General features: G+C 43.4%; 1 protein-coding gene across 5 annotated transcripts in view; it reads left to right on the forward strand.

Annotated features, from left to right (window-relative positions):
• POLH (DNA polymerase eta) overlaps nucleotides 1–7,224 on the forward strand; it is a 35,926-nt gene extending 28,702 nt beyond the window's left edge. For 4 of the 5 annotated variants that reach the window (XM_010369736.2, XM_030928307.1, XM_030928306.1 and 1 more), the window contains 2 exons: nucleotides 3,224–3,393; nucleotides 6,045–7,224. In XM_010369736.2, coding sequence (XP_010368038.2) covers nucleotides 3,224–3,393; nucleotides 6,045–6,939 — 1,065 coding nt within the window. In that variant the 3' untranslated portion in view covers nucleotides 6,940–7,224. Of the gene's footprint in view, nucleotides 1–3,223; nucleotides 3,394–4,152; nucleotides 4,203–6,044 lie in introns of those variants that run through there. The other variant, XM_010369737.2, reaches the window with a different exon arrangement.
• The last annotated feature ends 4,246 nt before the right edge of the window (nucleotides 7,225–11,470 follow it).

Genomic DNA, 11,470 nt, shown 5'->3' on the forward strand with positions numbered 1-11,470 from the left:
TAGCTGGGACTATTGGCACACGCCACCACGTCCCGCTAATTTTTGTGTTTTTAGTAGAGACAGGGTTTCACCATGTTGGCCAGGGTGGTCTTGATCTTTTGACCTTGTGATCCTCCTGCCTCGGCATCCCAAAGTGCTGGGATTACAGGCATGAGCCAGCACACCTGGCCAGAACTGACACCTTTTTATGGCTGAATAATATTCTATTGTATTAATATGTACCATATTTTGCTTATCTGCTTATTAGTGAATGGACATTTGAATTATTTCCACTTTTGGCTATTATGAATAAAATCTGCAAGTTTTTGTGTAGATATCTGTTTTCTTTTCAGCATATACCTTGGAGTATAATTTCTGGGTCACATGGTAACTCTATGTTTAGCATTTTGAGGAATCGCCAGACTGTTTTCCACAGTGGCTACACCATTTCACATCCCTACCATCAATATAAGAGGGTTCCAATTTTTCCACATCCTTGTTACTGACTTTAGATTTTAGCCATTCTAGTGGGTGTGAAATGGTATCTCATTATGGTTTGACTTATATTCTCTGATAATCTTTTCATGTGCTTGTTGGACATTTGTATATCTTTGGGAAATGTTTGTTGAAATCCTCTTCCTGGGCCGGGAGGGGTGGCTCAAACTTTCGGAGGCTGAGGCAAGTCACCTGAGGTCAGGAGTTCAAGGCTAGCCTGATCAACATGGCGAAACCCTGTCTCTACTAAAAATACAAAAATTAGCTGGGTGTGGTGGCGGGCATCTATAATCCCAGCTATGCAGGAGGCTGAGGCAGGAGAATCTCTTGAACAGGGAGGTGGAGGTTGCAGTGAGCCGAGATGGCGCTATTGCACTCCAGCCTGGGCGACAAGAGCAAAGCTCCGTCTCAAAAAAAAAAATAAAAGAAAAAGAAAAAAGAAAAATCCTCTTCCCTCTTTTAAATTGAGTTGTCTGTTTATTATTGAGTTTTAACATGTCCCTCGTCAGATACGTGATTTGATGCATCCTTTCTTTTGAAATGTCGTGGAGTTCTACAAGTCAACTGTACATGTCAAGAATAGTCCAAAACTGCTTGTTTGCTTTTTAGCTGGAATTGGTGGTAAATGTTTGTTCCTTTGGTAGGCATCATAAAGAGGGATTTGATCCAGTTGCGTTATCGCCCTGTTCAGCTTTTGCCCACTAGGTGGCACTTGTTTCTCATCTCTCTATAAGCCCCTGGGACCTTTCTTTCCACTTTATTTTCCTAAGAGACAGGGTCTTGGCTGTCATCCATGCTGGGGCACAGTAACACAACCTTAGCTCACTGCAGCCTTGTAGCCTCAACCTTCTGGGCTCAAGTACTCCTCCTGCCTTAGCCTCCCACAGTGCTGAGAGTACAGGCATGAGCCACTGTGCCTAGCCTTTTCTTCCCACTTTGTATCCAGAGGGGATCCCTAAAAATCTGTCTTTAAGCTTCAAAGGACTTTATGCCAAAAATAATTCAGGACATAGCACATCCTATCACTTCACTGTTTAAAACATTCCAGTGGTTTCCCTTCACACTTAAGGCATATTAAGGAAGTTTTTAAAGTAATTCTATAAAGCCAAATATAATCTAATTTCTTGCTACTTCTCTGACTCCATCTTTTATCTTCCCCTCACTTATTCTAGTCTCCACTTCATTGGCTTCCTTCCCTTTATCTAACACACTAAGCTCTTACTTCAGCACTTCCCGTTTCTTTGCCCTGGAGACTGTTCATATATTATTAATATTTGCTTCCTTGCTTTATTCAAATCTCTGCTCATGTTTTACCTTCTCCAGGAGGTCCTCCCTAGTTACCCTGTCACAGCAGCAGCCTCCATCACTCTCTGCTTTATTCTGTTTTTCTTCATAGCACTCATCTCTGTGGTCATTTGTTACATGTCTATTTATTATTATCTATAGTTCCCACTACAACATAGGATCCATGAGGACCTGGACTTTATTTTGTTCTCTCCTGCATCTCTAGACACTGTCTAGGCATGCAGTTATAGTTGAATAATTTTAGTCAACAAGTACTCCTTTGTAATTGCCAATTTGTATTCCCTCAAGATATATAAATCTGTACAGATGTATCCAAAAAGTAGTTCCTGCTCTTAGCTTGTTTTCCTTAGGAGTACTTCTTCTCACTAGCATCTTTTGATAGGGGTCCCTTATGTAGAATTTTCACCTTATATTTCTGCCTCTTGACCATTATGTCTCAGTTTGCTGAGATTATAGTATTCAGATGCTTCAGACTTCATTGAAAAGTGAGTCATGATCTTGCTCTCTCAAGGCAGGCTCACTACATGGTATCTTCTCAGATAAGCTGTAAAAAGGTATTGGTAGAAACTTCTGGAATTGGTGGTGAATGTTTGTTTACCATAAGAGCCCCAGGGCAGAAAAAAAGATATGACTTGAAGGCTAGTTCCACTTTGCTTTCAGACAATTACCTGAAACCTTCCTTCAGTCACAAAATAGTATCTAGTATTGTAGATATTTGTTATAATTGTCCTGCTTAGACACCATGAAAAACATTCAGGTGAGTCCCATTTTCATTTGTTCTGTCCTGTTCCCATCATCTGTCAAAATATCCCAGATACTCCGATGTTCCATAATCCAAATTATGTCTTCTTCAGTTACTTTTTACACCCAGAAATAGCATAAACATTTTTTTGTGGAACCATGTAATCAGACTTCTATTCAGAAAATGCATTCTGTTACATATAGATTCTTTTTTTTTTTTTTTTTTTTTGAGACAGAGTCTTGCTCTGTCATCCAGGCTGGAGTGCAATGGCGCCATCTTGGCTTACTGCAACCTCGGCCTCCCAGGTTCAAGCAATTCTCCTGTCTCAGCCTCCCTAGTAGCTGGGATTATAGGCGCCTGCCACCACGACTGGCTGGTTTTTTGTATTTTTCAGTAGAGATGGGGTTTCGCCATGTTGGCCAGGCTAGACTCGAACTCCTGACTTCAGGTGATCCACCCGCCTCAGCCTCCCCAGGTGCTGGGATTACAGGCGTGAGCCACCATGCCTAGCTTCTTTCTCTTTTTTATATTTTATCTTTACTCTTTGCAGAACTCAGTTTACCTTTATTCTTGACTTTTAAACTACTGTTTCCAAACCATTGTCACCCTGGTTCTTTTAATTTCCTCTCCTGCAGTTCAGTACCTAGAATTCAGATGCTCCTCATAACTTTATTTCTGGTCTCCATCCCTTCCCATCCACAGAATGACAGGGTAGCGACCCAGCTGGCTGTGAGCATTCGTGTACAAGGAGACAAACGCCTCAGCAGCCTGCGCCGCTGCTGTGCCCTTACCCGCTATGATGCTCACAAGATGAGCCATGATGCATTTACTGTCATCAAGAACTGTAATACTTCTGGAATCCAGACAGAATGGTGAGTTCTTTTCTAGCTCATCTTCTCCGAAGAGACTTTGCCTTGTCTTTGCTCTAAAAGTAGTGGGCATCTGAGCTCTTCCATCTGGGATAGACTCTGACTCAGACTACCAGTACCTATTACTCTGGGAGAAAATACAGTACCAACCTCAGAAACAAGATAGCTCAGCGCAGATCCTTTGCCTACAGCTGATACATTCCAGTTCCCAGGAGAAGGTTAGACCCTTACCCTGTATTGGCTTGGTCAGGGAAATGATCAGTTGCACTTGGAGAACAGGGCTCAAATTTCAAGGATACATTTGGGAACTTCAAACTACTTGATTGTTCTATCCTAAAAGCATCTTTCTTGATTATAAAAGTGACCTGTGTTCACTGATAATCTCTATCGACATCCCAACTCAGTTAGAAGCTCCACTGCTTTTATACTGAATGTCATATTCATGAGTAAACTTCACTTCTGTTGGTCATGAAATATAAGCCTCTTTTTGGAGCATCTTCATTTTCTGTCCAGATATTAATGATTTTCAGGATTGGAATCCTTTAATTACATATTTAATAAAGCCCTTACTTTTTTAAAGTATTGCAAATTCACAATAGAAATATAATTATGAGAGAAAGGTAAGTCGGTTGCTCACTTACAGATGTATATTGGAGATTATACAAAATAAAATCAAAGTTTAATCACTTAAGTTATTACTTATCTAAATATATTGGCAGTACAATTATATGTACAGACCCATAATATGGTGGAGTCTCTTAGTCTTTGTTCATAGGGCCGGGCACAGTGGCTCACACCTGTAATCCCAGCACTTTCAGAGGCCGAGGCAGGCAGATCACCTGAGATGAGAAGTTCAAGACCAGCCAGGCCAACATGGTGAAACCCTGTCTCTACTAAAAATACAAAAATTGGCCAGTCATGGTGGTGGGTGCCTGTAATCCCAGCTACTTGGGAGGCTGAGGCAGAAGAATTGCTTGAACCTGGGAGGTGGAGGTTGCAGTGAGCCCAGATTGCGCCATTGCACTCCAGCCTGGGCAACAAGAGTGAAACTCCGTCTCCAACAACAACAACAAAAATAAATAAATAAATACATAAAGTCTTTGTTCTTAGAATAATTTACTTAATACTTCCTGATGTATTTATTTTCAAATACTGAAGTTTTACAAAACCAAATAACAACCATGGTACTAATGTACACATGAAACCTTATTTGAAAAGTTATAAATTGACAAACTACAATGAATACTACTCACCAACCGTGTGAAACTCCGTGATGCACAAGGAAGCATAAAAATTATCTGATTATAAGACTGTCCCAAAGCATGACACCTGAGGATAGTGGGATACTTTTTTTTTTTTTTTTTGAGACGGAATCTCGCTCTTGTTGCCCAGGCTGGAGTGCAGTGGTGCGATCTCGGCCCACTGCAATCTCTGCCTCCTGGGTTCAAACAGTTCTCCTGCCTCAGCCTTCTGAGTAGCTGGGATTACAGATGCCCACTACCACACCTAGCTAAGTTTTGTACTTTTAGTAGAGACAGGGTTTCTCCATGTTGGCCAGGCTGATCTCAAACTCCTGACCTCAGGTGATCCACCCACCTCGGACTCCCAAAGTGCTGGGATTACAGGCGTGAGCCACTGTGCCCAGCCGATACTTTAACAACTTTAAAATGACATTTACCTTTTACCTAATTGAAGGACTAATCTGTACATAAAAGCATGTTTCATCTTCTGAAATTCAGCTCATGTGAAAATGTGAGTGATTAGACACAATAAGGAACTTTATGACAAAAATTTCTGATTTCTTTTTTTTTTTGAGAGGGAGTCTGGCTCTGTCGCCCAGACTGGAGTGCAGTGGCGCGATCTTCGCTCACTGCAACCTCTGCCTCCTAGGTTCAAGCAGTTCTTCTGCCTCAGCTTCCCAAGTAGCTGGGATTACAGGCGCGTGCCACCACACCCAGCTAATTTTTGTATTTTAGTAGAGATGGGGTTTCACCATGTTGGCCAGGCTGATCTCGTACTCCTGACCTCATGACCCACCCGCCTTGGCCTCCCAAAGTGCTGGAATTACAGGCGTGAGCCACCACGCCCAGCTATGACAATAATTTCTTAAAATGTTTCTGAAATTGGGACTAGTAACGAAAAGCAGTTGTGGAATTTCATTCTCTAGAAATTCCAGAGTGGTAAGTCAGTCAGGGTTAGGTAGTGCCCTGTTTAAAAACGGGATAATGGCTAAGAGGATTTTTTCAAGTCTTTCTAGTCTAAATATTCCAAAGCTTTTTGTTGTCCTGAATAAAATTTCTTGCCCCAACCCTGAATTACAGCAGCTTTCCAGTGATACCTTATAAAAAACAATAATTTCTGGCTGTCGGGAGGTGAGTGGTTACTAAATTAGTGGTTCTCGAGACATAACATCAGCACCACCTAGGAAATTAAATTCTCTGTCATCCCAGGTCTGTTGATCTCTGATACACATTAATGTTTGAGAACCACTGCAGTAAAGAACAATTTCTGTGGCAGAACCAGAATCCTAGTCATCTATGGATTAAATCTGTCCTATGGTGAAGTAAAACAGATACAATTCATGGACTTAGCAATAGGTCACTATTTTAATATTCTAAATTGCTAATCATCTTATTTCTTTACTTTCTGTATAGGTCTCCTCCTCTCACAATGCTTTTCCTCTGTGCTACAAAATTTTCTGCCTCTGCCCCTTCATCTTGCACAGACATCACCAGCTTCTTGAGCAGTGACCCAAGTTCTCTGCTAAAGGTGCCAGTTACCAGCTTAGAAGCTAAGACCGAGGGAAGTGGCCCAGTGGTGACAACCACTAAGAAAGCAACCACATCTCTGGAATCATTCTTCCAAAAAGCTGCAGAAAGGCAGAAAGTTAAAGAAGCTTCACTTTCATCTCTTACTGCTCCCACTCAGGCTCCCACGATCAATTCGCCGTCCAAGCCCTCATTACCTTTTCAAACCAGTCAAACTACAGGAACTGAGCCCTTCTTTAAGCAGAAAAGTTTGCTTCTAAAGCAGAAACAGCTTAATAATTCTTCAGTTTCTTTCCCCCCACAAAATCCATGGTCCAACTGTAAAGCATTACCAAACTCTTTACCAATAGAGTATCCAGGCTGTGTCCCTGTTTGTGAAGGGGTATTGAAGCTAGAATCCTCTAAAGCAACTCCTGCAGAGATGGATTTGGCACACAACAGCCAAAGCATGTATGCTTCTTCAGCTTCCACATCTGCGCTGCAGGTGACTCAGAAAGCAACCCCAACTCCAAGTCTTCTAGCTGCTGAGGACCAAGTGCCCTGTGAGAAGTGTGGCTCCCTGGTACCAGTATGGGATATGCCTGAACACATGGACTATCATTTTGCATTGGAGTTGCAGAAATCCTTCTTGCAGCCCCACTCTTCAAACCCCCAGGTTGTTTCTGCCATATCTCATGAAGGCAAAAGAAATCCCAAGAGCCCTTTGGCCTGCACTAATAAACGCCCCAGGCCTGAGGGCATGCAAACATTGGAATCATTTTTTAAGCCATTAACACATTAGTGCTGCCCTCAGGCTTGCCTTTAGGATTTAATATTTTTTATCTCTACAGATCTTTAATATTTTATCTTTACAGATTTCCCTGAGAAGGGGAATTATGAAATTTTTAATACAAAAAATAATCCATTTAGGTGCCAAGTTATAGTCCCATCTCTTCACAGGCTTGGATTCTAATCCCACTGCTGATAGAGATGTAAAAATTCATCCTACCATTGAGTTTTTAATCTTTAGCATTTAGGGAGGCAGTGTCATATAGTAAAAAGTGTGTGGGCCTTGGAGTCTAAGAGACCTGGTTGCAAACTTAGCTCTGCTTATTACAATGAGGGCCTTGAACAAGTCATTTTTTCACTTTCTTATCTGTAAAATGGAGATAATACCTTACAGATTATTGCAGATTAATAACAATGTATTCAAATTATATAACTTGGTCAGGTACAATGGCTCACACCTGTAATCCCAACACTTTGTGAGGCCAAGGCAGATGGATCACCTGAGGTCAGGAGTTCGAGACCAGTCTGGCCAACATGGCAAAACCCTGTCTACTAAAAATAGAAAAATTAGCCAGGCATGTTCCAGGCACCTGTAATTCCAGCTACTCAGAGGCTGAGGCAGGAGAATTGCTTTAACCCTGGAGGCAGAGGTTGCAGTGAGCTGGGATCATGCTACTGCGCTCCAACCTGGGCAACAGCGCAAGACTTCATCTCAAAAAATAAAAACTACAGGCAATGCCAGCACTTTGGGAGCCTGAGGCAGGGAGATCACGAGATCAGGAGTTTGAGACCAGCCTGTTAAACATATTAAAACCCCATCTCTACTAAAATTACCAAAAAAATTAGCCGGGCATGGTGGCACACGCCTGTAATCCCAGCTACTCAGGAGGCTGAGGCAGGAGAATCACTTGAATCTGGGAGGCGGAGGTTGGAGTGAACCGAGATCGCGCCACCGACCGCACTCCAGCCTGGGCAAGAGTGAGACTCCGCCTCAAACAAAAACAAGAACAAACAAAGTTGCCACAGAAAAAGGACCAAGTTTAAAAAAGGGTTATAAATGTAATGAGACTTGCATAGTTAAAAATAAAAAGCGATTTTTTTTTTTTTTTTTTTTGAGACGGAGTCTCCCTCTGTCGTCAGGCTGGAATGCAGTGGTGCGATCTCAGCTCACCACAACCTCGACCTGGGTTCAAGCAATTTTCCTGCCTCGGCCTCCCAGGTAGCTGGGACTATAGGTGCATGCTACCATGCTCAGCTAATTTTTGTATTTTTAATAGAGATGAGGTTTCACCATGTTGGTCAGGATGGTCTTGATTGCTTGACCTCATGATCTGCAATGCCTCGGCCTCCCAAAGTTGCTGGGATTACAAATGTTAGCCACCGATCCCGGCCCCCGAAAAGGATTTTAAGAAAAGCTCTCTAGGCTAGGTGTGGTTCCTCATGCCTATAATCCCAGCATTTAGGGAGGCTGAGGCGGGTGGATTGCAGGACCTCAGGAGTTCGAGACCAGCCTAGGCAAGGTGGCGAAACCCTGTCTCTACTAAAAAAAAATAAGCTGGTCATGGCAGGCGCCTGTAATCCCAGCTACTCGGGAGACTGAGGCAGGAGAATCGCTTGAACCTGGAAGGTGGAGGTTGCAGTGAGTTGAGATCACGCCACTGCACTCCAGCCAGGGTGACACAGTGAGAAACTGTCTCAAAAAAACACAAGAAAAACTTGCTAGCTCTGTGATGGGCAGTTCACATAATACCTTGACCAGATTTACATGTTTTCAGTTGGAGAATGTGAGGTGAAGCCTTGAAACCCTAAAAGTGATACGGTAACTAGGGCAGGTCTCTCTCCACAAAAGCGACTTTCATACAGGTAAACCCTATTATACCCTCAGTTCTAAACGTTGGCCTATCTCTTGCATTTTGTTCTAATGTAGAATTAGATTGCTACTTGACCATTTCAGGAACTCTGTTTAGATAAGTCATAATCAAATCTTGCTGGGCGCGGTGGTTTATGCCTGTTATCCCAGCACTTTGGGAGACCAAGGCAGGTGGACCACGTGAAGTCAGGAGTTCAAGACCAGCCTGGCCAACATGGCGAGACCTGTATCTACTAAAAATACAAAAATTAGCCGGGCGTGGTGGCAGGTGCCTGTAATCCCAGCTACTCAGGAGACTGAGGCAGGAGAATCACTTGAACCTGGGAGGCAGAGGTTGCAGTGAGCCGAGATTGCCACTGCATTCCAGCCTGGGTGACAGAGTAACTGTCTCAAAAAAAAAAAAAAAAACAAACACTAGATCATCTCTAGAACATTGCTACTCCCAAGTATGATTTGAGGAACAGCAGCCTCAGTATCGCCAGGGAACTTGTTAGAAATAGTCTCAGCCTCACCACTACTCCCACTTAATTGTAATCTATTAACAAGATTTCCCAGTGTGAGCCAGGCTCGGTGGCTCATTCCTGTAATCCCAGCACTTTGGGAGGCTCAAGCGGGCAGATCACGAGGTCAAGAGATTAAGACCATCCTGGCCAACATGGTGAAACCCCGTCTCTACTAAAAATACAACTGGGCGTGCTGGTGTGCACCTGTAATCCCAGCTACTCGGGAGGCTGAGGCAGGAGAATTGCTTGAACCTGGGAGGTGGAGCTTGCAGTGAACCGAGATTGTGCCGCTGCACTCCAGCCTGGCGACAGAGCAAGACTGTTGTCTCAAAAAAAAAAAAAAAAAAAATCCCAATGTGTATCTTAAAGTTTGAGAAATGCTGATCACAAAGATCCTAATGACCAGGTGTGTAGAGGACATTTTCTTAAGCCCTTAAGTACAAATTTAAGAGTTAAGTGCTTCAGCCATTAAGGTTACTGGCTTGTTCATCTTTCCCACTGGAGTATAAATATTTAGTTTAGGGTTTAAAATTTGTTATGTAGCTTTTTGCGCTTGTCCATGTTTATACTATTTTTTTTTTTTTTTTTTTTTGAGATGGAGTCTCGCTCTGTCACCAGGCTGGAATGCAGTAGCGCAATCTTGGCTCACTGCAACCTCTGCCTCCCGGGTTCAAGAGATTCTCCTGTCTCAGCTTCCTGAATAGCTGAGACTCCAGGCCCGCACCATCAAGCCCAGCTAATTTTTGTATTTTTAGTAGAGACAGCGTTTCACCATGTTGGTCAGGCTGGTTTCGATCTCGACCTCATGATCCACCCACCTCTGCCTCCCAAAGTGCTGGGACTACAGGCATGAGCCACCATGACCGGCCTATAGTACTGTCTTCTTACTCTCCTTTCTTGTGTGTGAAAAGTCAGCTCTTTTGGCTTTTCCGTTATGATAGGGGAAACTTGAATTACACAGGGAACCCAACTGAAGAAGATGAACTGAAGTAGGTGGTGCTGGGTGAAGTGGGCCCAGAAAATGGTGTATACATCCCTCCCATACGTATACCCAAACTTCTACTTTTTTTTTTTTTTTTCTTTTTTTGAGGCGGAGTCTCGCTCTGTCGCCCGGACTGGATTGCAGTGGCCAGATCTCAGCTCACTGCAAGCTCCGCCTCCCAGGTTTACGCCATTCTCCTGCCTCTCAGCCTCCCGAGTAGCTGGGACTACAGGCGCCCGCCACCTCGCCCTGCTAGTTTTTTGTATTTTTTAGTAGAGACGGGGTTTCACCGGGTTAGCCAGGATGGTCTCGATCTCCTGACCTCGTGATCCGCCCGCCTCCGCCTCCCAAAGTGCTGGGATTATAGGCTTGAGCCACTGCGCCCGGCCACTTCTACTTTATGTGACGGAGTTTCCCTCGTTGCCCAGGCTGGAATGCAATGGCATAATCTCAGCTCACTGCAACCTCTGCCTCCCAGGTTCAAGCGATTCTCCTGCGTTGCTTGGGTAGCTGGGATTACAGGCATGCATCATTACACCTGGCTAATTTTTGTATTTTTAGTAGAGATGGGGTTTCGCCACGTTGGCCAGGCTGGTTTTGAACTCTTGATCTTAAGTGATCCACCTGCCTTGGCCTCCCAAAGTGCTGGGATTATAGGTATGAGCTACCGGGCCGGCCTCAACTTCTTTTTATCTTATTTATAAATTAGGAGGGGGGGTTCTATATTTAGTTTGAAGAGATGAGGAAGATTTGAAAACCACTGGATCTACCAGGAATTTTTTTCTTCAAAAATATTTTCTGCTTTTATGATACTTGAATATCTAATAAAAGACAATATTTAGTCAGTCATGGCAGCTCACGCCTGTAATCCTAACACTTTGGGAGGCTGAGGTGGGTGGACTACTGGAACCCTGGAGTTCAAGACTGGCCGAAGCAACATGGCAAAACAAGTCTTTACAAAAAATACAAAGACAGTGATTTATGCCTGTAGTCCTAGCTACTCAGGAGGCCGAGATGGGAGGATCACCTGAATCTGGGAGTTCGAGGCTGCAATAAGCCATGATTGTGGCACTGCACTCCAGCCTGGGTGACAGTCTGAGACCCTGTCTCAAAAAAAAAAAAAAAAAAAAAAAAGACTACATTCACTGTATACATGGCCTTTTCCCCCCAACTAGATATGTAGCTTCTT

The sequence above is a fragment of the Rhinopithecus roxellana genome, chromosome 4 (assembly GCF_007565055.1).
Source record: "Rhinopithecus roxellana isolate Shanxi Qingling chromosome 4, ASM756505v1, whole genome shotgun sequence".
NCBI lineage: Eukaryota > Metazoa > Chordata > Mammalia > Primates > Cercopithecidae > Rhinopithecus > Rhinopithecus roxellana.